This window comes from Gopherus flavomarginatus, chromosome 2 (assembly GCF_025201925.1).
Source record: "Gopherus flavomarginatus isolate rGopFla2 chromosome 2, rGopFla2.mat.asm, whole genome shotgun sequence".
Taxonomy (NCBI): domain Eukaryota; kingdom Metazoa; phylum Chordata; order Testudines; family Testudinidae; genus Gopherus; species Gopherus flavomarginatus.
In genome coordinates, this window is record NC_066618.1 from 172,646,010 (window position 1) to 172,673,461 (window position 27,452).

A 27,452-nucleotide genomic window follows, 5' to 3' on the forward strand; every position below is an offset into this window, starting at 1 on the left:
GTGATGTGGGGGATGGGGAAGCGGCCCTTCCCCAGGGCCACCAGCAGGGGTTGGGCCCTGTCCTAACTCTGGAGCCACAAACGCTGGAGGAGGAGGCAATCCAGTGTGAGTTTCCCACCTTCCCCGGGGACAGTGGAGCTCAGGCTTCCAGCTTCTGCCCTGGTGTGATGGGCAGCAGGCTCCAGATGTGGGGCTTTAGGCTCCGGCCACATGGTAGCAGGCATCAGGCTTCAGCCATGGGGCTTTAGGCTCCAGCTCCAGGCTCACTCCTAACCCCCCGTCACAGTTGTCCCCCACTGTGTCCTATGGCCCTGGGCTTTGGCTGCGTAGTGGCATGCTCCAGTCCCCGGCTGCAGGGCTTTGGATTTCAGGCTCTGGCCCAGGGCTCGCCACCTACCCACCCCCATTGCCCCTGGCCCTTGCTGCCTCCCTGTCTACCTCCCCATCCAGGGCTTAATTTGTCCCCCAGTTTGCCAGGATTGAGTAAATCTATTGTGAAAAGTGATATTTGTATGTTTGTTAAAACCGCTTTTCATTGCCTCTCCTCTAGCTAGCAAGTCTACTTCTGTGAAAAAAGATATTAACAAACATACAGATATCACTTATCACAGCAGCAGACTCACTAGTTAGCAAGTCTAAAAAAGAAAGAGCAAGCAAAAAATGAAAGAAGCAAAAACAAAAGAAAGACAAGAACGTGCAAAGCACCTTATTTGTTTCTCTATTCTGTTTTGGTCCAGTATGAGTTTGTAAAAAAACCCCACAATCCTACTGTAAATGTGCCAGACTCACCCTGTGGCCCCTCCTGCTGGTCGTCTTGGATAATTAGCTCTTCGATCCAGGAGCACCCTGTCAGCTGGTGATCTGCTACCACTGCTGGCCCCCCATGTCCCTTCCAGGACCCCAGTCCCTCTTTAACTGGGTGCTGCCCCAGAGGAACCCCCACCCACTATCCCCACTTCGCCTCAGTCTTGGCTACTGCCCAGTCTCCATCTAGCCCCTGTTCACTGGGGCAAACTGCAGTATACACCACTCATCACAGGCAAAGGGGTTTGGACCTGCTGCCTCTGGCTACCCGTGGGCTGCTCCCTGCAACTCTGTACCTAATAGGCCATACTGGGCCTGCAGCCTGGGGCTTTCTTAGGCCAGAGCTCCCCAGCTCCTTGGCCTTTCCCCAGCCCTGCTCCACTCCAGATACCTGGTTAACCTCCCTGCAGCCAGACCCTTCTCTCTCTGAACTCAGAGAGAGACTGTCTGCTTGAGCACCCGGCTTAAGCCTTTATAGGGCCAGCTGGACCCTGACTGGGGCGTGGCCCCAGCTGAGCCTGCTTCCTCCCAATCAGCCCAGGCGTCTTGCCCTTCCACAGCCCGCTCCTGGGCTGTTTTAAACCCCTCCAGGCAGGAGCGGGTAATCACCCCGCTACCCTTACATAAAGAAATCACAATGATTTGAACATGTATATGTGCTACTTCTTTCGGAAAAACAAATGTAATTATCATATATACCTGTTCATAAGCCACATTTTTTTAGTAAAAAAGGGAAGCACCAGTGAAGGGGTTTGGCCTATGAATGGGTATAGAGAGGGAGAGATGGGACACAGCCACTCCCCCCAACAGAGGGAGCAAGGAGAGGAAGACAGCCAGCAGAGACAGAAGGGAAGAGGCGGGGCTAGAGTCTCTCTGCTTCTGGCCATGCTGCTCTCCCCTCAGCCTCTAAAACAGCTGCAGCCATGCTGCTCGGCCCTGCCCCCCAGAGCACGCTGCCGCCGTGCCGCCCGGCCCAGCCCGCTGGAATATGCTGCAGCCTCGCTGCCCAGTCTGGCCCACTGGAGCAAGCTGCGGCCGCACTGCCCAGCCTTCTGGAGCAGCTCCAGCCAGGTCAGAGACATCCTCCCCTAGCTCTCCCCAGATAAGGTGGGAAGGGATGGAATGGGTCATGTGGGGGGGTGGTCACAGGGATCACTTCCTAATCCCCAGCTCCTCCCCCGCAAAAACATTTCCCCACCAGTTGCTGTCCCAGCCCGTCAGGGTAAGCAGCTGGCTCTTTGTTTACTTAGGCTTACCTCCATGCCTGCGGACGCTCGAGGTAAACAAACCATCTTGGCCCACCAGTGGCTTATCTTGATAGCCCAGGAGCCAAAGTTTGCTGACCCCTTAATTATAAGGTCAGTTTATGAATGGGCTGGTTAGTTTACTCGTCACGTCCGCAGGTTTGGCCGATCATGACCCTCACTGGCTGCGGTTCGCCGCTCCAGGCCAATTGGGGCTGCAGGAAGTGGCAGCCAGCACATCCCTCGATTCGTGCCGCTTCCCACTGCCCCCATTGGCCTGGGACTGCATTCATGAGAGTGCTCCTACCAATTTTTAGATTTCTGGATTTTCAGGGTTTAGGCACCTAGCTTCTTTAAGGCACCTATGAAAATCCCAGCTTCACTTACTATATATTTGGTCTGACAGAGCCAATCCAGTTGTTTCAGATAGTCATATGAGATACAGTAAAATAGTTCTGCACTGATATTTCAGTTAATTAATACACTGAGTTCCCAAACACCTGATCAGCTGGAGGTTGAGAAAGGGTCACTTTAAATGTCTTGTTTATTGTTTTGTTGTCTGTTTTTGTATTATTTTGAAAAAAATAAGGAAAACAATTTTTTGTAGAGAAAGGAACATGTGACTTATATTTTCATACAACACCCACAAAGCAAAATATTCCTCTGCCTTGAATGACTGATTTTTGGATTAAAGAAACAATAAACAAAAGAAAGTATAACTATAAAATCTCATGAAGGAAAGAAAGTCAGAACACAGTGACTAGAATATTCTGCATCAGAACTAAAAGACAAAATGTCAGATGCCTCACAACCACCAGCACTGAAACTCATCTGTATTTAAAAGGGCAGCATAGAGAACAGAGAATGATCACATCTTACTTCAGTTACTCAGATAGGTACATCACTATGACCAGATCTGTAAGAGAGCACTAGCACTGGACAAGTCTGAAACTACACCATCTCTAGGGTAAAAAAGCCCTGGATTTAAGTTACTTAAATGGATTCCACGTTTGAGGCTTGATTTTAAAGGTACTGCTGAGAACTTGCCACCAATACAGAAGTCAATAGGGGCTGAGATATACAAAGTATAGATAGCTAGATAGATCCTTTCAGGATCATACCCTTACTGCAGCATTTCTGGCACACTTCAGCTGGGAAAAATAAAAAAGCCGTATTTCACAGCTGTGATATCAACCTCACAAGCTATATTTCACCAAGAGCTGCTATAAAACCTCTCCCATGACATCACAGCTCAGGAATAATTGTTTTCTGGCAATTGACAGAGGACTGTTCCTTTAAATGGCTGGTGCGAGCCCTGTCCATGTTGTTCTGCTCTTGCCAGCACTTCTGAGGAAGGGTTGTGTACAGGAGCATGGAGATAATGCCCCTCTGCAGGATTTGTCCACAGGGATAATGAAAGAATGATGGGGATGCCTAAGAAAATGATAATTTCCACTATCCTGTGCCCCAGTGACACATCCAAACTGCACTAATGGCTAAATAATAGGTTTACTCATATGCTGTGCTCCATACCGCAGACCCTTCCTCCTCAATAAGGGGACCCATGTGCACACAGCCAGAACTAACTTATCATCAGTCATTTCACATCTGCACTCGGAGCAAATATCATGACAAGCATGCTGTCAAATGGCAGCTTGCCAGAGCTGAAAACAGCCATGGTACTAATTAACTCACCTGTAGAATTTGCAGTCACACTCTAAAGCTTGCTGCCAGGAAGATTCCTGACCAGAAAATGAGAATTGCAAATGCCATGGGAGATGGAATATTCTATTTCATACCGCACTGGAGAACAGACCCATTTGAATGGACCACACTCAGAGGTCATGCATGAGTAGGAGTGTACATTGCAACCGTGGTGAGTAGGGGGAGTCTTAAGGCAGGGTTTCTCAAACAAGGGATGTCGCTTGTTTAGGGAAAGCCCCTGGCAGGCCGGGTCTGTGTGTTTACCTGCCCCGTCCGCAGATCCGGCCGATCACGGCTCCCACTGGCCGTGGATCACTGCTCCGGGCCAATGGGAGTTGCTGGAAGTGGCAGCCAGTAAGTCCCTCAGCCCGTACCGCTTCCAGTGGCTCCCATTGGCCCAGAGCAGTGATCTGTGGCCAGTGGGAACCACGATCAGCTGGACCTGTGGACAGGACAGGTAAACACACTGGCCCGGCCCTCCAAGGACTTTCCCTACAGAAGCGGCGACCTGTTTGAGAAACCCTGTCTTAGGGTATATCTATGCTGCAGTCAATGGGGTGATTATAGCTCAAGTAGGCATACAAACACCAGCTTTAATCTAGCTAGTGCACCTAAAAACAGGAGTGACACTGTGGTGGCCAAGGCTTAAGCACAGGATATATAGGCCCACTCAGAATACTGGGAACATACTTGCATTCTTAGTATGCACGGAAGCCTGTGCTGCCATGTCTTCCCTGCTATTTTTAGCCATTCTAGGTAGATTAAAGCTACCTGAGCTGCAATCACACCTTCAGCTGCACCATAAATATATCTATTGTGAGTCTAAAGGGCATTTAAGGTGGTGTAAAATACAGATTGTGCGGACTGGAAGAAGGTAGAAGTTATACCAGTTTCAGTCTCTGTCTGTCTGCCTAGCTTCCTTTCTCGGCATTTATATTAGTATTGCACTTACCATTATACCTTCAAATGCCTTACACATTCCAGAACTTAAGACACATAATTATTTCTCTTTCTCACCATCTAGTCCTCCAATCAGTGGGGCATCTTTCTTTGCATTTGGAGAGAGGGTACAGCGGGTATATTTTCTGATTGCTACATCTGTGACTGATGGGGCAAATTCAGCCCCAGCCTAAGTGGACACAACTCCCATGGACAGCGGGGCTGAAGTGTTCCTGTTTGTCTAATGAATGTTTATGAGAGTTCAGTGCAAAACTCCCCTATGCATCAAGAGGGGACTAGACACTGTGTCTCAGTATCAAACATTCCCTTTTCATTCCTCCTGTTAAAAATGTCTTAGCACAACACAGACTTTTAACTATTTATTGTATGTTACCTTGCAGACTAGTAAAAGGGCATTATTTTAAACAGGCTTGCTCCACTATCAGGTATTCCTCTAAAATAGCTAAATGGTATTTTTATATATAGGAAAGGATTTAATCAAAAAGAAATGTAAGAGTTTTGGGGTTATTTTGTGAAGTTAATAGAATAGTGACAGATTGAAAACAATGGCTAACACCATCCAACTCAGTTGCTGCATCTGAAGGACCAAATTCTGCCTTACTTACATCTTTGGAAGAAAAGAGACTTCAGTTCAGGGCAGAATCTGATCCTTAATAGATGTCATGACCTGAATAGAGCTTTGTGAAATGTTTACAACAAAAACCAAAAACCTTATTCTCTCCTTGTTTTAGATTTTGATATAATATTGAACCATCATCATAAAAATCTTCCTTTGCAAACATTTTGAGAGATGATACGCTGAATTTTAAACAAACTCAGAATGATTTGTGGTTTTGTATTGAGATTAAGCAAAATAAATTGTTGCAGTTTCTTTGAAAAACCAGGTGAAACTCATCCATTTCATACACTTTTTGTTCTGGATTTGTTTGAGCTCGAACTAGGCAAACTAGTCACTCCAAAAAACATTTTGTAGGAAATGTCTTTCTCATTTGTGTTCAGTATTCCTACATGTTCCCTGTTCATTATTCATGTCACATGATATCATTTCTGCTCCCAGATTGGATGTCTGAAACTTTTTAAAAAATAAAAGAGGAAAATTGCAAATAACACACCTGTTTTTGGGAAACACCTATTTATTCATGCTGAAATTCATGAATTTTTAGGGTTTATGATAATTTTCACAATTCCTCAGTGGATGGCCAACTAAGGAATAACAGAGATAATATCAAATAATGACTATCAAGACCTCACAAATCATAGTGAACCAATTCCATGCTTTTATTCATAGATAGATATAGGTATTTAACTATTTAACTAGCTCTAGTTTGGACCTAAAACTCAAAATGAAATTTAGGCGATAAAATATCTGGTAAATCAAAATATTCAGCAAATGCCCTGAAAAGCAAAATCACTGAGTTTCACACATGTCTAGTACTCAGGAGAGATTGAAAACTGTACCGATTTATCCAATTATTTCACTAACCTTTTCAGCTGGACTGGCACCCTGGGGTGAAATCTGGCACAACTGAAGTTAATGGCAAAACTCCCATTGGCTTTAATAGGACCGGGATTTCACCTCTGATATAGTAATTCTGTCCTAATCAGGTTCTTTGACCACATCCATCAACACGGTTTCTGTACCTCTTCCAGCAGTGTATTTTGTGATGTAACCAGTACCTCTCACATGCTGTGTGATCTGACTGAGACCACCAAAATCAGCTGAATCCTGAAATCCAGACATGAAAGAGACAGTGAAGTAACCCACGTCAGCTCATCAAGACAATAACCCAAACTAGTTAAGTAATGGAAGAAAGAGAGAAAATAAGTAGCAGAGCTACTTCCTCCTACTCAGCTCAGATATTACATTCAGTTTATTTGAAGGACCACTTGCAGCATCTTAGAACTGAAAGCAGCTTAGAGCTTTTCAGCAATTACAATTACTGACCTACCTTTTTTGCTTATTTGCTCTAGTGCTGAATGTTAAGTACCTCTGCAAATGCTTAATAAGTTGTCATTTTTTCTTCCAGAGATCCTTTGAGACTGCAAAGAACATTAAAAAAGGAAGAAGGAATGAACCTGGATTCAGTGCAGTAAAGTAGATTGCTTTGAGCCCAAGAAAGAAATCACTGCATAGACCTGTTTGTGCTGTCATGATGATAACTCACTATTGCTTCTGGCTGCTGTTGTGGGTTGGTCAGCCTCACCAAAGTTTTTCATCTCCGTTATCCAAAAGGACTAGAGGCTTTCCAGAAAAGGAAAAGGTTTTGGAACTGTCTGGAACTAACAGGAAGGAGTTTACTCGTTCCAAAAGGAGCTGGATGTGGAATCAGTTCTTTCTCTTGGAGGAATACACAGGCTCTGATTATCAATATGTTGGAAAGGTAGGAGTTCTGTTATGTTCTGATTTTGAAAGCTTTAGGAAGCCAGTTGTGAATGGGCAGGAATGATGAACTGTACATTTCCAGGTGCTGCTTCTCCTCTGATCACTTTGTTATGATGAGCAGTTCTGGTGAGACTTGAAGCTGAGCTACCCTAAAAACAATACAGAGAAATGAAAATTCTCCGATCTCACAAATGAGGCCCACAGCCATTCATATGTGTTTATTCTAGAGATTTCGATTTATTTTTTCTTTTGTCTTAAAATAAGGAATGCAAAGCATTTGTATTAGGAAATTCTGGACCAAATTCTCAGCTGATGTAATCTGCCATCTCTCCATTGACTTTAATGGAGTTATACCAATGTATACCAAATGAGTATCTGGTCCAAGATATTTTAACTATATGTATAATGGATGTATGTGCGGTCTCTGTGAAGTGAGCCAACATCTGTGTCAAGATTATAAACAAAGAGGCTCAAACTAGAGAGCACTATACCCTTGAAGTGCCCTTATTTTGACAAGAGTTCTTTCCACTTGTCAAAAAGTAACTCTTTCACTGCTCATTCCCCCTTCAGCTTCTCTGCTGTTGCCATTTTCTTATGGTGTTGGGAAGCTCAACTGAAATCTCAATGACTCGCTGAGGCACACACAGTACGTAGGGCACTACTGGAAGAGCATTTGACACAATGAGCTCCGCACGTTAGGAAGCAACAAAACAATTCAAACATTTTCTGTGATCAAAGTATGGTAATAGTTAGCCCCTTCTTCCTATATCTGCTCCCCGTGTGCTGTAGAGTCACAGCTACTCCCTTCACTGAGACTATAGAGATAACCCAGTTATGGAAGAGCATGATTGATGGCGCCTACAGCAATATAGAATCTATAAAATTGCCAGCTAAATCCTGAATGCAAAAGCTAATGATAAACAAGGCAGAAAGAACATAGTTTAATTTTCTGATCCAAGATGGGGCTGTGCCTGGTCTAGCTTCCTCTCAGGAATCCTGGACAAGACCGTAGGGGCTTGTAGTTTGATCTCCCTCCTCAGAGCTTAGATCATTCCCATCAGAGTAAGTGCCTGCTCCTGATGCTTGTTGATCAGCTGTTCAGCCAGAGGTGGATATGACATCCCACAACCAGCTGAAAGTCATGATTCTAGTAAAGGAAGATCTATTCACCTGCTGCAGTACTGCTCCAACCAGGATAATCAGCATTCATGAAAAGTCCTCCCAACTAGAGTATATAGGAGTGAGCCAAACAGAGTGAGTGGTCAGGGGGAGGAGGAAGGGAGGGAGGAAGAAAGAGGGGGAGAGGGAGGAGATAAAGAAGCCAGGATAGAGGAGAGCTAGGAAGAAAGGAGGATGAGGAAGAAGCTTGGGGAGAAGAAGGAATCAAGAGGAGAGAGAATGAGAAGGAAGTTAGAGATGAAGAAAGGGTGGGCAAATGAATGGGACAAAAATTTAGAGTTGGGAAAGAGAAGTTACCCATAGACAGAACAAAAACTAAAAAGACTAAAGATGAAACAGTGAGAAAGGGGACAAGAACAAAAGAAAAATCCAAGGGAAACATTAATATTTTTTGTTAATAGAGTCATAAGGTTGTGGAAGAAACCTATCAATATAAATATACACTGTATATACGGATAGAGTAAGGGCAGGTTCTACATACTGCCCTTTGAATGGTAAGTTCTGACATGAAGCCCACACAAATCCCAATAGCCCTCTTCTCCCCTGTGTAGAATTCAGGTAAATGTCATTGACTTCCATCCAGTATGGGGAAAGAATAGGATTGCGGGATGAGTTTGCAGAGTGTCAGTCACAAAAAAACCTCTTTGGACCCATAAACCAAGCGAGTCTGATGTGGAGTCACTGAGAGAGAATAAATGTGGAGTGCCAGAATGTTATTTTTAGAGTTACTCTTCTGTCTGGAACTGGCGATTTACTATACTTACTGTGGCAAAGCATGGAAATGACACATGATATATAAATGTCATTGATTCCGTGTCCCTGGGCTGTTCAGAAGTGGCCTTTCACACATCCTTTGAGTGCCAGAGCTGCTCACGCCCTTGTCGTTGAACAATTAGCCAAGAGGCATGAAAGAGCAACCATTTGTTTTCAGACACAGTTGTGTGTTTGAGTAAGGGTAAAAGACAGAAATAGCTGAATGGCTACAGACAAGGTAACCAGGCAGTTTTAGTGAACAATTAGATTTGACTGGTGAGGATAGATGAAGATTAACAAACTTACTTTTATTTAGCATGTTTTATCTCAAAGGATGTGAGCCTTAACTGGTGACCTGCAAAGGTGAAAAAAATAGGTTTTTTTAAAAAATGTGTTGCTTCTGCTATTTAAAGACAACAATCACACAGTGTGTGTATAGGGGAGAATTTGGCTCATATTTTATGTTAGAAATTCTATTGTGTCTATTCTGTATTTCTGGGAAACTACAGATGGCTGGTGAACTGGTTGGACTTTGACATAAGAGACATCAGACACATGAAATCTGATTTAACTGGGAGGGAAAAAATAGTTTTACTCAAATTGTTTGAAAACCTCTTTTTTGTTTAACATTTATTTAACTCAAACATCTGAATAAAAAGCTAGGAGAAAAGCTGTCTACATTAAAGATTCCACACCTCTGCCCCTCATTTATCTGTATACATTACAAGATCATCATTATAGGAGGAGAGTGGTTTTGTGGGCAAAAGGGCGGGGATCACTTGGGATTGAAGTGGGAGAGGGGAAAGGAATCTTGAAGTAAAAGAGAAAAACAGAGGAAAGAGTCAGAAAGGGGAAAGAATATTGAGAGTGAGGCTGGGTAGCTAAAGGCAGAGGTGGTAGGAGAAGGGCAAGATGAAGGGAAACCCAATCACCAATGGTAACACAACAAACATGGGGAAAATATATCCAGACCCCAAATTTCAGAGTTGATTTTACCAGGAGGCTGTGAAGCCTCCTCCCAGCTACTGTTACTGAGCCCTCTACCCCTGGTAGGTCCATCTGGGTCCAGTGGAGGAGAAGTCAAGGGAAACTGGAAGACCTTGATTTATCTCTAGCTGTTAGCTGGCTGTGGCTGCTTTTGGAAAGGAACACAGATGTGGTCCTTCCAAGAACATGTTAAGACATATGAGAAGTATGGGAGGAAGTATGCACTGCCTCTAACCATGCTCTGCCTATTCCATGAATCAATCAAATATGTAGGATGAAATCCTGCCCTAGGATTTTGCCACTGAATTCAATGAATCAGGAATGGATCCCCCCTCATTCTCTGGGTCTGTTAATGTGCCATCATTAAGGAGCAGTAAATTCACTTTTAGGATAAAGGTCTAAGTGTGAGAGAGGGGGACAATAGGACTCGGGGAGCAGGAAGGACATTATAGACTAGTTTCGGTCCAGATTTTCACAAGAGCTCAGCATCCAGGTTTGGGTGACGAGGTGGGAGTTAAGCACTTTTAAAAACCTGCCCCTGATGATGGATGCTGAGCTCTTGTGAAAATCTGACTGTTAGTGTCACAATTTCAGCTGCCTGGTGCTGGTTAGTATTATTATAAGGTGATCAGATGTCCCGCTTTTATAGGGACAGTCCCGATTGTGGGGTCTTTTTCTTACATAGGTTCCTATTACCCCCCAGCCCCTGTCCCGATTTTTCACACTTGCGGTCTGGTCACCCTGTATTATTATGGTTTGTATTGTGGAGCCCTAGGCATCTACCAGGACCTCCTTGTGCTAGGCATTGTACAAAATACTGTCCCTGCCCCAAAGAGCTTACAATCGAAATACTTTTGAAAATATGTTCCATATTTAGGTGCCTGAAAGAGCACGGAGCTCTTTTCGAAGTTGGGCCCCAGTTTTGTGTGCTGAGCACTTGACAATGAGCCCTCCTAAGCTTTCATATCACACAGGATGTAATTTTGCAAGTGCTGAGTACACCCAATTCCCATTGACATCAGTGGGTTTTGCTTGTATGTGGTGGCTGTATGCTCAGCTCCCCAGTTCTTGTTATCCAGTTACTGCACGTCTGTGTTTCATCCCTGTATATTCAAGAAATGAAAACTTAAAAAAACAAAAGTCTCCACTATAGGTTACTCCTGGACATAATCACAGAAGGAACTTTTAGAAAAGTTCTGGGCTGGAATTATTCATTGTGCTGCTGACTAACTTGCAAGCTGTGGCTATTTGCTGGAGTGTGATTGATGGGTAGGGTGAAACTTTAACCTGAAGATGTCTTTTCTTCTGGTTCAAGAATTATGACACTTGGCAGGGACTCAGTCCCAAAATAAAATACAAGGAATATGTGAGCATAAAATACCCAGCGCCACTTTACAACCTAAAGCATAAATCAGCATAAATCTGAGTTAGGTTTAAAAAGGTACCTCCTTAGTGAGACATAACAGGGTTAGGGGAAATACTCCTTTAAATTACAGGGGGAAGTTGGAGTGTAGGTGCAGCCATGGAAATAAACATTTTGTTAAGACTGAAATAGAGGATGAGCATGGAGATAACATATGGATACTGTGTACAATTTGTACATAGTTTATGCCTTTAACAAGACAGTGTCATGGGCTACATGATGTCCACCAAAAATAACATCTGCAGCATATGTCCATTCATTGGCTGGATAAGTAGGTTTGGTAAAGCATACACTTGCAAGTTGTTATCCAGTAAGGGAAGAGGGTGCCTCTTCTTTTTGACTGAAAAAATATCTGAACAAATCTTAAACCTTATTGTCCACCAAGGAATAGCTTCCTGCACTGGTTGGATTTTTAATAACATGGAGGACAATTGTAGAACTGTGTTGTCACATTCTGGCAGTCTGGCACCCAAAAGAACTTCTAGCCTTGCTTTTCATCATCACTATGTCTTATTGATGTTCATCTCATTCAAGCAGCATGTTTGCCTGTAAGCTATTGGATGTTACTACCCGTACACCCCATCATAAACAATCATCTTCTACTGTCAACTTTATTTTTTCTAGAAAAAATAAAGTCAAAGTCTCTCCTCTACTATGTGGTTTTACAATGCAGAAAGAATCTATTGCATTACTTTGGCCAAAACAAGAATCTTTTTGTTTAGGTTAATTTCTATCTCCTTGGCTGTAATAGGAAGGACCTCTAAGAACGAAGGAGAGATACTACACTGAGTTTACCTTTGATTGTGTCTCTTTCAGAGGCTATTGGAATAGCATGTTCCCCTGAAGACTTGTACCTGACCATTATGTTTTGCAATAATCCACAGAAAGCCAGTTAAAATTTCAAAAGCAGGGAATTTCATCCTTACACACGCCAAAGAAGTGTGCTGCCCGAACTGTGTGTTTCCAAAAATGGTGGAAGTGTAAGATTTTCCTGGACTTTCAGGATCCAGTTCCAAAAGCTCAAGACTTATTTGCTGAACTGGGAGGAGAGGCAAAGTTTTTACAACAACTGATGTATCCAAACTACATTACAAAGAAAAAAAATTGATTACTGTGAACACACACAAAAGGCTCTCAGAGGTGAAGCACAGAACTCACAACCCAGGAAGAGAGAGCTGTTCTGAGAGATGGAAAGGCCCCAAATGTAACCTGGACAGCACTGGGAGCCTGCCTATGTTATAGTAGCCTCCTGGGGCTACCTTATGGTTCACAGAGCTGCCTGGAATCTCCATAGTGCTGTGGCTCCACCTGTTGGGGACCCTTGTACCCCAGACGGCAAAGTTCGTTGTCTGATCGTGAGAGACAGGCAACACCAGCAAGGTTCAATAAAATGCTCTTCATTGAAGGGTGCACAACAACAATAGAGAGCAAGCTCGTCTCCTAAGAGAACCAGCCTGCTCCTTACAACTAGCATAAGTTTATATAGACAGTTCCGTCGCATCATAGATTATTCGTTTATGCAACCAACTTCCTTCTTTAACAATTAAAACTAAAACTTCTACTATACATACATTCTTATGTCTTGCAAGATTAAATGGTCTTTTTGATTGATGATACCTTAACAATTACTAACAACCAGGAATGTAGCGATTAGGAAAAAAACAAAGAACAAAAACAGGGAGTTTTTATTGCCCGGGGTATCTGAAAGTCTGGGACCTTTAAATGAACAGTACCTCCTGTGTTAAACTAGGAATGTCGTTTCTTTCTTATCTCACTTTTTCCAGCGCTTTTAGAAACATGCTGCTTTTTCAGCATTTTCACTCAAGATTGCCCAAAACCCTCTGTTAGCCTGACCTTGGTCAGGTTAGCATACCTGATTTTGTCTGCTATATCTTTATTCAGGCCTAACACACCTATGACACATTCCTCCCGTGATCAGCCCCTGCACACCACCTATGCCAGGCCTTGAAAGGGTGTGTGGGGGTGGGATCCTTGGAATGCAGTTTCATGACTGTCTACCCCAACTGCCTCCACTGGGGGAATCCTCCCATGTCTGGATACAGAGGTTTTCAGGCCTTTTTATGCCTCTCTAACCTTTTTACCTGGTGAGGATCTCATTCGTAGGGTTTTATGTGCTTTTCAAAACAGCATACAAACATTCATTAATTACAGTAGTATATATGATGCCCTTGTGAAGTAAGTATTACCATCAGCTTTTTTCCAACGGGGAAACTGATTCACAGAGAGGTTAACTGACTTGCCAACAACCATAGTGCAAATAAGCAGCAGAACCAGGATTAGAAATTAGGAGTTCCTAGCTGCTGATGCTTTTATTCAGGCTAGCGTGCCTGTGTTTTGCTTCAACAGGCTGAGCAGGAGTAGAACAAATGCCATGGACACTTCTGTACTTCCTTTATTCTTCCGCTCCATCATTCATATTTTATGTTCCATTTGACTTTCCCAGCTGCCCTTCATTCCCACATTGAATCGTACACATACACACATACGCACCTTTGAGGTATATTCCTCTTTGAAAGATTTACTCATGTCGATAGAAGCTCTCTGCATTGTTGGCTCCTGTGGAATAGAGAGAAGTTTTGAAATAAGGGACAATTGAGAGGTCAGAGGCCCAGGCAGAGAATTCAGAAGCAGTTTGCAAATTTCAGATTGTCCCAGTTGTGCTAAGAAAGTGAAGAATGAGACAAAGGATGGGGCAGGTGGATATATGGTTCAGAAAATGACAGGGCAGGAAATGAAGATCCTTCACTATATCTGATCCTTCTTGTTATTGATCTATGTCAATTTGTGTACTGCAGCCATCCTAGATTCCAGGTGTATTAAAGCACTGTATAAAACAGGGGTTCCCAAACTTGTTCCGCTGCTTGTGCAGGGAAAGCCCCTGGCAGGCCAGGCCGGTTTGTTTACCTGCCACATCTGCAAGTTCGGCCAATTGCAGCCCCCAGTGACTGCAGTTCGCTGCTCCAGGCCAATGGGAGCTGAGCTGCTGGAAGTGGCAGCTCAGCCTGCGCCACTTCCAGCAGCCCCCATTGGCGTGGAGCAGCGAACCGCGGCCATTGGGAACCGCGATCGGTCGAACCTGCAGACGCAGCAGGTACACAAACCCACTCGGCCCGCCAGGGGCTTTCCCTGCACAAGTGGCGGAACAAGTTTGGAAACCCCTGGTATAAAAGCAAATTCAATACATTATGAGCACTCGCCAAACCATATCTCCTTCAACTCCAGACAGCATTTCCCAGCACCACCTCCCTATTCTCCTCAACAGCCTTCCCAGCCTAGAAAAACCTAGGCAAACAGATCTTAGAGTGATTTCATATTTTCTCTCTGTTAACTATGTGGCCTACTGTCATTACTGACTCAGTTACTTGATCTTTATCTTTGAACTAAATTATTTCTACCTGAACCTTGCTAATGAGCCACCCATTCCATTACTCACATTTGGGGGCACATCCTAGTCATCAGAAGAGATTCCTAAAAATCTCCTTCTGGGCCCTGCTTCCTGCTAAAGTGCTATAGCATTGCCATGAATCATATATAGCAAAAATGTTCAAACTGTTGTTCACGGGCTACTGGAAGTGTGCAGATTATCTCTGTCTAGCTCTTTTAGGTACCTAGGTGGCCCCATTACTGTGGCATCACACAGTCTTTGATGTTCTTATCCTCTCAACACCCTTGTTAGATAGGGACTTAGGTGGGGAATAGAAGCACAGAGAGACTAGGTTGGGATTCACAGATTTGGTAGGGCCCTACATATGCTGCTGCCTCTCCTCTAGAATTCCAGCCACAAAAATGCCTTAAAAGACAACTAAAAATGCATTCCTATTTTCTCTGGTACACAGCATCATACAGTGCATGGAAAAACTGCATGACTGCAGGTGAAATCAAAGTCATAGATTATTTAGTTTGTAATCTCTTTGGGGAAGGAGCCAACTTTTTGTTCTGTATTTGTATAGCACAGAGCACACTGGCCTCTTGCTCCATGATAGGGCTCCTAGGCACCACCACAATGCAATTAATAAATTAATAATGAACATAATGTCAGAAATGCAGTATACGCAGAGAGCATGGTTACTAACCTGTAAAGAGTCCCTCATTTCAGGCTCAAAGTTCCCTCCATTGCTCAACTGTTATTCCACTGTTAGTGGCTGTAATTTATTCTCCAGGAATATTGAACTATGAGGTTTAGGGAAACTTTGTTTTAAAAATGAAGTCGCAGCATTTCCATCTACGTCCTTTACTTTTGTTGTTCCTGTTTTCCTCCTTTGGGGACCTTGGTTCACATGGGGGCCACAGAAGATTGAGAGCTGTGGCCAGTCAGCATAACATATCAAAACATAAACTTGAAAAATGTGCTGTAATGTGACTAACTGCTGTCAATCTCAATGGACTAATGCAGACTGCAGCTTGCCGACCAGTGACTCCTTTTTGCTTGCGTGTGGTGAAACAGAAACCTCAGCATGCACTACATGTGTTTCAGTGTTCAATGGAGCTTGCATTTCTAGGGAGAATCTGAGATGGCAGATGAAGGAAAGTGAAGAATCCCCCTCTGGATAGTGGTGGAGGGAGCCCCAGTCCCCTCGTTCTGATTTTTTAATCTCATGGAAAAACAAGAGCAACAAAGGTTGTGAAGGAATCAGTTGCTGGTTGGGACTAAGGGGTAAAGATGTAAGTCAGATCTGCAGAGGAGTGGGAACCAACACTCACTCTGCTTTGGTTTCACTGTTCATAGAACAAGTGCATTCTTGAGTAACACCATCCAAAAGATAACCACAACCCTTCCACACCCAGACTTGCTTTTGAAACGCAGGGATCAAAGTTTTTCATGGTGTCTTACTGAGGAGTATGACCCAGAGCACTCTATAGGAGTCTTGCTGGATCGGTTACTGCACATTACAATGATCTCTACCAAGCTGATACTTTTAGAGCCCTCAGCCCTGTAGTATGTGAGCCCCACCATCTCCCTTCACTGAACTGTAGGTGTTGTCATTCACCAGGAGATGTCTGTTGGAAGGAAGAGGCTATTTACTGCTTCCATTAGCCATGTGCTCACTCATGTTCACATAATCTGCCCAGTGTCTCTTTTGGGATGTCCTTCCAGCCTGGCCCATTTTCTCTCTTTATGCTGGAGGGCAAAAGGAAGTCAAGCAAAGTAACTGGTAATATCCTTTGTGTGTGGCTAAATAGAATGCAGCAGATGTATTCGTAATAAAAGCAGGAATGGATTTACCATGAAACAAAATGCAGGACAAATCTTATCTGACAACCAGCCTCCGAGTCCCTACCAATGGCGCAGCAGGGCTCAGGCTGCCTGCATGCCGTGGCCAGTGGCCCCACACCACTCCTGGAAGCAGCTGGGTGCTGGCAGGTCTCTGTGTGCCCCTGTTGGGTGGGGGAGGCCACTCCGCTCGCTGCAGCACACAGAGACTTGCTGCCCCCATTTCCCCAAGGGTGCGCAGAGATGTGCGAGCAGCGCTAAGGCAGCTCCCTGCCCACTTTGTCTCCCTTCTTCCGCACCGCGCCATTCTCGGAAGTGGCCGCCATCATGTCCCTGCGGCCTCTGGGGGGGGGGTATCTCCACACGTGGTCCCCGCACTGAGCGCTACTCTGCAGTTCCCATTGGCCAGATAGTGGTGGAGGGAGCGCTAGTCAGCGCCTGAGGGCAGCGGCATGCGGAAACCCCCCCAGTCCCCCCCACCTAGGAGCTGCTGCCGGAGGGGTGTGTGTGCCGGTCGCTTTGGGAGTCATGCTGCCCAAGGTAAGTGCCCTCCCTCCCACACTCTAACCCCCTGCTCCAGCCCAGAGCCTGCACCCAGCACCGAAACTTCCTCCAAGGGCTCGCAGCCCTCCCGCCCTCCCACACCCTAACCCCCTGCTCCAGCCCAGATCCAGCACCCAGCACCCAAACTTCCTCCCAGAGTCCGCAGCCCTCCCTCCCTCCCACACCCTAACCCCCTGCTCCAGCCCAGAGCCCGCATCCAGCACCCAAACTTCCTCCCAGAGCCTGCAGCCCTAACGCCCTCCCACACCCTAACTCCCTGCTCCAGCCCAGAGCCTGCACCCAGCACTCAAACTCCCTCCCAGAGCCCAGTCCCTGCAGCCCCTCCTGCATTCCCACCCATTGGCCTAATCAAGGCACCTCACTTTATTTTTGTTTACTACCCATTACTGATAATATAGGAGGAGGATGAAGAAAGAAAGAATGAAAAATGGGGGAGGGAGATAAGCGAGAATGTTCTTTTCCTTGGCTGGGTCCTACGGGAGGGGGCGAGAGGGAGGGGTGGAACGGGGAACAAAAATGAGGCTGCAAACAGATCCTCATTAACTCTAAATCTGCCACTGAATAAAAGATTAAGTTTTCCCCTCCTCTTCCAGCAGTATATGGAGGAGGACAAAATAGCTAGAACCTGTAGCCCATGCCATATATCCTCCTACCTGGGACCCCTTGGAAGCCACTCCACCAGAGCCCTATAGAATTGGGCTTCCACAGATCTAAAGGGCCTGAAACAGGAGAGATTGTAGTGGGGAGGAGCCATAGCTACTTTCCACAGCATGGTCCCCTGCTGATTTCATTTCAGATTTGTCTTCTTGCAAGTGGGAGTCAGCAACTTGCAAGAGACATAATGGTGGGGGTCAAACTCCCTGTCCAGAAGATCTCTGGTAAATACAAGATGGTAATGTCTGCGCTATAGTTTTGTGTTAGCATGAGTTTCCAAACGAGCTCTGTTAAGACCTTTTCATTGCCTCATGCCATCATGTATTATTCTCCTTCTGGAAAATATTTTACAGAAGACTAGTTAGTTTCTTTAAAAAATATTTAGGGTGCTTTATGGGTGCTTGGTTTTCTATTGTTCCAACATACAGACTTCAGAGAGAACAAGTATAGCTCATAAACATTAAGCACCTCCAAAAATGTATTATACAGAATAATATAATGAAGCCCAGTACTGGATACTGCACAACCCAGCAGGGCTAGACACAAATGCTGCTGTCCCACTGGGAAGGTTGGGAAAGATTCCTGGGTTTTCAGTGGAAGTAAAGCCTCATTCCTAGTTCATGAAATATTGGATCCTAAACTGTCAGTAGCCTAGGACCAAATATCACTTATCCTGCACTCTGACGAATGTAATTTGGGAATATTTGGTAGATGGGAGAATGTACAAAGGGCAAATGTAACAGGAGAACCCTTGTTAACATGGCCCCAATGGAGCCACTTTCCTGGGCAGGGGAACATCAGGGACCAGAGTTTAAGTGAAAGTACAGAGCCTCCTTTGAGGACAGACGTAGGTCCATAAATAGCCCTAGGGATCTGTCCAGTTTGGGGATGGGCCTTACAGCTTTTTCCGCTAGGGGACAACATTGTGGAATATGATGTTATGGGGGAATTTTCACAAGGGAACCCTTGCAGAGATTTCCTCCTGCAGACTTCCCCTTCTCTAGATCTGGTGCAAGGTGTGTTAATGTAAATAGAGACATTAGAGCTTAGAGTGAATCAGAACTGGGGATCTGAACACCCCCTGTCTCTGCCAACACTGGGAAAGTTTGGATTTGAATATAAACATACATCCTCACTTCTTTAGCTCCATCTCTGTGTTTATATATTATATAAAGCGCACACACATACAGTTGGACATGATTGTCAGCATCAAGCATTCAGACTATCAAGGGGTCACCTTTGACAGTAAGCAAAGGCTGAGAGTTTGCTTTCAAGCGCATCCATCAGGGAATAGTAAGAGGCTGTTAGCTGCTGAAGAAGCATAATGTTTTATTCAACCATCTCCTAGTAAAAACATTTCCGGATTTTAGGACCAAGGGATTGCTTTTTGTTTGTAGTTCATCTTTATGAGTGGGTCTCCCCATGAGGACAGAAGTTCTCAGTGCATCTATATTTCATCTAACCCCTTGAAGCCATAGAGAAGTAAGATCATAGTTGATGCAATAGTATTTAAAGCTAGGGCACTATATTTCCCCATTGTTTGACTGATTGCTGGGGCTTTTTCAGAGGATGGGGAATTCACAAGCAAAACTAATATTATTTTGGAATTAAATAAATCAAGCAAAAATTATTTAAAGTGAATGATTTGAAGAACAATTTTGACACCTGATAAACACTGAAAAGTTTCCCAGGTAAGTGTGTTGAGACAGCAGAACAATCAAAGGCCTGGTCTACGCTGCAGAGTTAAGTCGACATAAGTTGTCTTAAGTTGACCTAATTATGTCAGTGTCTCCACTACAGCCTGGCTCCTGCCAACGTAAGGGCATGTCTACACTACAAACTTAAGTTGACCTATGTTAGGTCGACTTACAGCCACCACAGTAATTACAGTAGTTTTTCATGTCCACACTGCCCTCCTTCTGTCAGTGATACACATCCTCACCAGGAACGCTTCCATTGACTTAAGAGTGGCAGTGTGAGGGGCTGAGAGCCCAGATTCTCAGCTCGACACAGAGTTCCCTGCTGAGAGTCCGGCTGCAGCCCTGGCTCTGAGTGTGGAGTTCTCTGCAAGGCAGCTGCTGGGCTCCTGGAGGGGAACCGGGACCCTGAGGGCAGCTGGGATCCCAGCAGGAAGCCTAGGCAGCAACCCAGCTCAAAGCGGGGAACTGGGAGCCCAGGGGTAGCGCAGTGTCTACGCAGACACAAGCCCTACATCTCTCATGGAGGTGGAGTTACTATGTCAGTGTATTAGGGCACTTACACTGGCAGGAGCAAGGCTGTAGTATAGAAACTGACATAATTTTACATCAATCTAACTATACTGTATGCCCATGGCCTGGTCTACACTACAGAAATTGCTTTTGCCAGTTATATCTAATTAGAATGTTGAGCACCAGATTTTGGATACATTTATTAGTTAGTTGTGTGGATAATCATTTGCAGGATTGGCGGCTAAAGGAAGACACTAATTTCCTAAGGAAACAATTTCTTACTACTACTTCCTGGTTTATGCCACAGCTTATGTTAATAAGCACCCTTTTGACTGGATAATACAGGGCTAGACATAAAACCCAATGTGGTCAGTGGGAGACATTCCATTTAATTCAGTGAGCTTTGGATCAAACCCACAAAGTACTATGCTGTAAAATGTAGAAGTGATGCTTTGGTATACATTTAAACCTGGTCAGTTTGTTTCTGCTTCTGTGGGATTTTGCTATCTGTGCCTTTTATCTCGTGGGGTATCTAACGGAGAGAACAATGGAGTGCAGTTAATATATTTATTCATTAATATATTTATGCAGCAGAGGCATATTAAATATAAATATTACCATCCAGTTAGATATTTCTTCTTGTGTATGTCAACCTTCACGCTTGCCTTTGAGTTGTACAGAGATGTTAATATATATGGACTATTTGTGCTCTGATTTGGAAAAAGGGAGAGATTTTCCAAGGCCAAAATAGTGGTTTGACACCCTTTGAATTCCCATTAAAGGTCTTTGGGAGTTAGGCAATTAATTTAATGAACAATTCTAATCTGAGGAGTGTGAAGATTCTTTGAGGTATTTGCCTAGCTCTAATTAATTTCACGTATTAAGCATTAAGAGAGCATGTGTATGAAATGATTTCTCAAAATGGTCAAGAAACATAACTCACAGTGCTCCATAACCAACATTGCAATTAAACATGTTTTATTGTTGCCAAAATACTGAAATGCCATGAACTTTAATTCATAAGACTACAGGCATTATTTAATTCATCACTGCTGGAAAACAGAAATATTTTCATTTAGTGATAATATACTACTTATGCCTTGGAAAAAAATCTTCCCCTTAGTGTACAACAGGCCCCAGATACACACATGTATTCATTTCTTTCTTTGTACCTCTGGGCATGCATTTTGCCTCTTATGCCTTGAGCACTGACTTTAGGATAATCTCCTAGCCAGTCACCGTGTTGTCAAAAAAATCTCACTGAGGGCATTTGTCTGATTTAGTAATGATTCATGTTATCAGAGCTCAAGTCATGCTGGAACACTCCAGAATGCTATTGGTTGGGGAACGGCAATGGCATCCCAGTACTTCTAGTACTGTCAATTACCGGAAGTACCTTCCAGCATCTCTTCTGTCAGGATGGAAGTGTGTTTTTCCGGCACATCTCTTTGTAGGACTGAAGCACTGCATATTGTGCATGTTTCTCAAAATTCAATAAATACAAAAATGACCAAATTACAAACTCTAGGATTGAGCCATGGAAAATCTATTAGCTTATATCTTGTCCATCCTTCAGATTGTCATTGTAGCAAATTTTCCTGCAGTAATTTGTTCAGGCTAGTTTTAAATTATTTAAGTATTGGAGCTTCCATTCCTAAATGACATGCAGGAGGTTTATGTAATGCAAAGCCCGCGTGATATTCATCTAGTGGCTCTGCCACAGGTGAATGAGTAGCTGCAAGGTGCTTCCTTACTGCTTTGGGCTGGCTGGCTGTAGAATAGGTCTTCTAATATCCCTCTTGCACAGATGGGGAATGGGTGGAGACTTGACTGCACTACTCCAATGTGCTGGCTAGCACAGCTTTTCTGACATGCCAAGAGGAATAAAATAAAATAAAATAAAATAAAATAACCTAGCTCTTATATAATGCTTTTCATCTGTAGATCTCAAAGCACTTTACATGGAAAGTCAGTATCATTATGCCCATTTTACAGAAGGGAAAATAGAGGCACTGGGAGCTGAAATGACTTGCCCACAGTCACCCAGCAGGCCAGTAGCAGAGCCAGAAATAGAACCTGGGTCTCTTGTATTGCAGTCTGTTATGCGCTCCACTGGACCACACTGTAGCCCCTGTACTCTGTGCACCGTATAGGGCTGTTAAAGGGTGTGTTCCTCTTGGAGCAGGAAGAAAACTGAGGCAGATTGTGACTCTCAGAGTTTCCTGATCTGCTCTTGGGGCAGCAAAACTACACATTGCCCCATAGATGAGGCTGTGTCAAAGCCACAGTTCAGCCCTTACTAATCTGTAGTCCAGTCCTACAACCTGATCATGCAAGTATTCTTTTCACAAACTCAAACAGTGCCCCTTCCAGCTAAGGCTTTCATAACTTAACAAACATTAATACAGCACCTCTGTGAGTTCGGCACTGCTAATTATCCTCATTTTACAGATACAGAAATAGAGGCACTATGACAAGTGACTTGCTCAAGGTCATGCAGGCAGTGGTGCTGGAACTAGGGGTGCTGGGTGTGCTGCTGCACCCCCCCTGGCTTGAAGTAGTAATAAGAAACACCAAATATATGGTTTCCACCATCAGCACCCTCACTATAAAAATTGTTCCAGAATCCCAGCCAGTAATAAACCCTGCCAGTCCTGTATTTTAGCTCTAAGTTATCCTTCCCCTTGTATACTTTGTATTCTGTCACGGGGACATACATAAATGTGCTTCATTCCGTATGTGTGTTTTTGTTGTTAACAGACAAATAATCAGTGATATTTCAAACTAATTTTCCTAGTTAGCCTTGAAGAATCGTACTTGAATGCACTATCTGACTGTTGGATTGTGATGCCAAATTTGCATGATGGGAAAATCGCCTGTAACAAATGACAAGTCTCCTATAACAAATGACTTGTATGCTTTTTTGTGGATTTCAAGTCTTCAGAGGCTTAGATTTTAATTCCTGACCACTGAAGTGTATACACTATGTAATAAAATAATTTTTAATCTCTCCCTTCTTCCCTCTCATATATATCTATAATTGAGAGAATACTTAATAGTCAAGTTTTGTTTCATGAGTTCAGAGATGACATCATAGTTCTGCTCTTATACACTTTTAGCAATTGAACACTGATGCTTTACTGAAACTCATCTATAATATGTACTATTTATACACAGTATGAAAAATAAAAAAGGAATGTCAGTCAAAATTACAGTGATATGCCAAGTCACATGAAATAAACAGCCATAGAGCATAAAGTGTTGAAATACATGTCAAACATTTAAATATAGTAGCCCTGGTCCTGGCCCGCACTCTTTCTGATTAGCAATACAAAGCATTGCTAAACCTGGTGGATCCATGTCCTGGGGGAACTCCTCTGAATCTGTGGATTAAAAACTGGCTAATTGATAGATCTCCAAAAGTGACTGTAAATAGGGAATCACCATCCTATGGGGTTGTTTCAAGTTGAGTCCCACCCAATGCAATTCAGTTATGCCCCGTGCTATTCAATAATCTTTATCAGTTATCTAAAAGAAAATATAAAATCATTGCTGCTACAGTTTGCGGATGACACAAAAATTAATGGAATAGTAAATAATGATAAAAGGTCAGTTTTACACACTAGGGCTATCAGGATCACATAGTAAACTGAGCTTATTTGAACAACATGAATTGCATATCTTTCTAGCCAAAGCTCAGAATTGGTACTCCATCCTCATCCCTTCTTGACCTGTCAGCCACCTTCAACACCATCCACGAAGCTTTTTTTGAAATCTTGTCCTCCTTTGGCACCATGGCTCTGTTCTCTCCTGGTTCTCCTCCTACTGCTCAATCTCAGGTTCAATGTATTCTTTGGAGGATACTCCTCATCTGCCCTCCAACTTTCTGTGGCAGTTCTATGGGGTTCTTCCCCTGGTTCTTTTTTCTTCTCCCTCTACATATTATCTCTGGGTAATATCCACAAACAGAAAATCTGTCTCTCTAGTCCATATCTGTTTTCTGCTGTCCAAATTACAACCCCAGCCTGTCACTTTGACATCACATTGTGGATGTCTAGCTATCAGCTCAAGCTCAACATGGCTAAAAGAGAACTCTACATCTCCCTCCCCCCCAAAAAAAGCCCCTCCCCATTAGCTCCGTTCTTGATCACCGTGGGCAACACCATGATCCTGCCTGTTGCACAGCTCCGTAACCTGCCCATCATCTCGGATCTCTTTCACGGTCCTTACATCTAGGTTATATCTAAATCCTGTCAATTCTTTCTACATAACATCTCCATGATATAGCCTTTCCTATCCATTCAGACAGCAAAACATCTCCTCATGGCTGTCATCATCTCATGCCTCAGTTACTGCAACATCCTTCTTTCCGGCTGTGACAAATGCAATCCTGCCCCACACATACCCCTGTGAAATAAGAGACCTGAGGTACAGAGGGATTAAGTAACTTGTCCAAGGTCATAAAGGAAGTCTGTGGCAGAGAGGGCAGTTGAACCCAGGACTCCCACATGAGCACCCTTTGCTGCAAAGATCATTTCCCTAGCCCGTTGCTCCGACCAGGTCACCCTCTCTTTCCTCGCTCTGCCACTTCTGTTGCATCAAACATAAGCTACTTGTTTTCACTTTCAGGGCCCTTCATGGCCTACCCCTACCCTACCTATCATTCCTCATTCAGTATCAAGGGGTCAGCTGCACCCTTTGATTGGCCCATGATGTCAGCCTCCCTCATTTACTTGTACAGTGCCTAGCACAATGGGGTCCTGGTCCATAGCTAGGTCTCCTGGGAGCTACAGTAATACTTTAGAAGCAGATCAATCTATTCAGTTTATCCAAGAGAAGATTAAGAGGCGAGTTCATCATGATCTATAGGTATCTTCAAGAGAAGAAGGTTTATAATAGTAGAGGGCTGTTTAAGTTAGCAAACAAAGGCATAACAATAGCCAGCGGCTGGAAAGCTGAAGCTAGACAAATTCAGACTAGAAATAAGGTGCAATTTTTTTGAAGTGATGGTAATTAGCCATTGGAACAACTTACCTAAAAATGTGGTGGACTCACTGTCATTTTCAGTCCATAGATGAAGATTGGATGTCTTCTGAAAAAATATGCAATAGCACAGTCACTAGTTTTTGTGTGATATAAGTATTACTAGGTGAAATTCTATGGCCTGTGCATGCAAGCAGTCAGACTAGATAATCACAACAATCCCTTCTGATCTTACATTTGAAACCCTGGATAAGATAGCGCCACTCAATGCCGGGGCCTGTGGGGCATGGCCAGGATAACTCACTTATCCCTGGCCATTGCAATAGCTCCTCAGGGCCGTTGGCAACTGGAGCAGATTACAGTAGCCTGTGACAGGGGAGTGCACCAGCACAAAGCAGCCCTAGGATCAGGAGATCACAAAGGTACCTTTGTGTGTCAAACTTCAGCTGTGCCAAACATCCTCTGTGTACAGGAGAGGATCTGGCTCGATAGAGGCAGCCAAGAAGAATGTAAGACCTGGATAGTCACATCAGTCATGGGTTACATATGAGCACAGCACCAGCACTGTGCTGTGGAGAACAGAAACTCCTGGCCACTATCACTGCTTAAACCACACCAGCTGCAGAGTCCAAGAGAGAGAAAAGGTAGTAAACTCTAGGAAGTGAGAGTGCTGACACCTTCCAATTGCTCTCCTGCCCTATCCCAGTAAAGCGGATTAGCTGTTGAACTTTCTGGGCAAGGATGGACGCTCAAGAGCACAGTAAATGATGAAAAGACAGGATGGGTTGCTGCAACCTAAGGAATCATGACATACTCATTGCAGAAATGTTGGTTTAGAAGAATTGCATGCGGCACCATGTGGATTGCAAGCTGTTCTCTGCATAGGAAGAATTGGGAGGCAGGTAGCTCTTCCTTACCTATGCACAGCCGTCCATGGGAGAAGGGATGAAAACACTTGCAACCACCACTAATTGGGTGGAGGGGTTGAAAGAACAACAGTTGCCCATCAAATCAAAAACAGTATCCCCAAGAGAAAAATAATCTATCTAAAGTACTTATATGATAACACCTCCCTCCATTACCATTGTATTGGAACACCTAATTTATGTATCCTAACAATACCCTGTGAGGTAAGGGACCTGAGGTACAGGGGGATTAAGTGACTTGGCCAAGGTGACACATGAAGTCTGTGGCAGAGCAGGGAATTGAACCCTAACCACCAGACCATCCTGCTTCAAAATTTAATATCTATCAGGACCTAGCATTCCAGGGTCATAGGGTGAACAAAGGAGGCTGCATGGTGATAAGAGAGGAAACATAGTAGGAGAGAGAGAAAGGAATGAGCAGTAGAGAGAGGAGGAAGACAGGATGAAGGTAGAGACACAAATGGAAAGGGATGTAATGTGACAAAGGGAAAGATTTAGGGTGGCACAGAAAGGGAAAGCAAAAGAAGGAAAGGGAGATGCAAAAGGAGTGAGATCTAATGGCCAAAGGAAGAAGTGTGATAAAGAGAAGAAAATGAAAGTGGTATCCAATAGGAAAAAACAAAATATTGAAAGATAGATAATGGGAAACAAGGAACAGATAGTGGGAAACAAGGAACCTGGGGCTTGTGCTGGGGGTGGGCAGAAGCGTAAAAGAGAAGAGCATTTGGAGAGAAAGGCAACATGAAGGAAGAATAGTCTTAAGGAGAAAACAAACTTGTCTGAATAATACCTGCCTCCTTTGTGTGAGAGATGTGAGAATTAGTTAATGTTTGCACTGCACTTTAAGGCTGAAGATACAAAGCATTATTTAAGAGCTAAGTATTGTTATTTTACCTTGAAAAGATTATTGACTAAAGAAAAATACACTGAAAAAGCCAGGAGCAATCCCCCAAGATATACAGCAGAAGGAAGGGAAAATGGAAAAGAAAAGGAAGCGTAAACTCAAGGGAAACAAAATTGGTCAGATTCATTCGGGGTCTAGCTCCATTAAACTCAGTAACACTAGGGTTGTTTGACACAGTAAGTTGAAGTTTTATAATTTTTAGAAATATGAATGGCAAAATTCACAATGAAATGCATGTATATGTTTGATTTCACATATCCATAGACCGGAAGAGGGTTGAGGCCCATTTGCTGCTGTGATTTTTGAAGGATGGGTCTGATAAATGTGTGACACATCACAGTACTGATATTTATTTGTTGATTCAAATTTTTAAGCTGACATATAGGTGCCCATCCAGTGCTCTGTGGACCTATCCCATAAATTGTCAATCGCATAGGATTGCCAAGTCTCCACTTTTTGAATGGAACAGTTGAAAAGGGATCCTGGCAGTTCTGATCAGCATCGCTGACCAGGCCGTAAAAAGTCCATTTGGCAGCGCAGT

At 43.8% G+C, this 27,452-nt stretch overlaps 1 protein-coding gene across 2 annotated transcripts in view; it reads left to right on the top strand.

Annotated features, from left to right (window-relative positions):
• CDH6 (cadherin 6) overlaps positions 1-27,452 on the top strand; it is a 129,809-nt gene that overhangs the window by 45,161 nt on the left and 57,196 nt on the right. The window contains exon 2 of one of the 2 annotated variants that reach the window (XM_050939951.1): positions 6,740-7,093. In XM_050939951.1, the coding sequence (XP_050795908.1) occupies positions 6,863-7,093 (231 nt within the window). In that variant the 5' untranslated portion in view covers positions 6,740-6,862. Of the gene's footprint in view, positions 1-6,739; positions 7,094-17,043; positions 17,211-27,452 lie in introns of those variants that run through there. The other variant, XM_050939952.1, reaches the window with a different exon arrangement.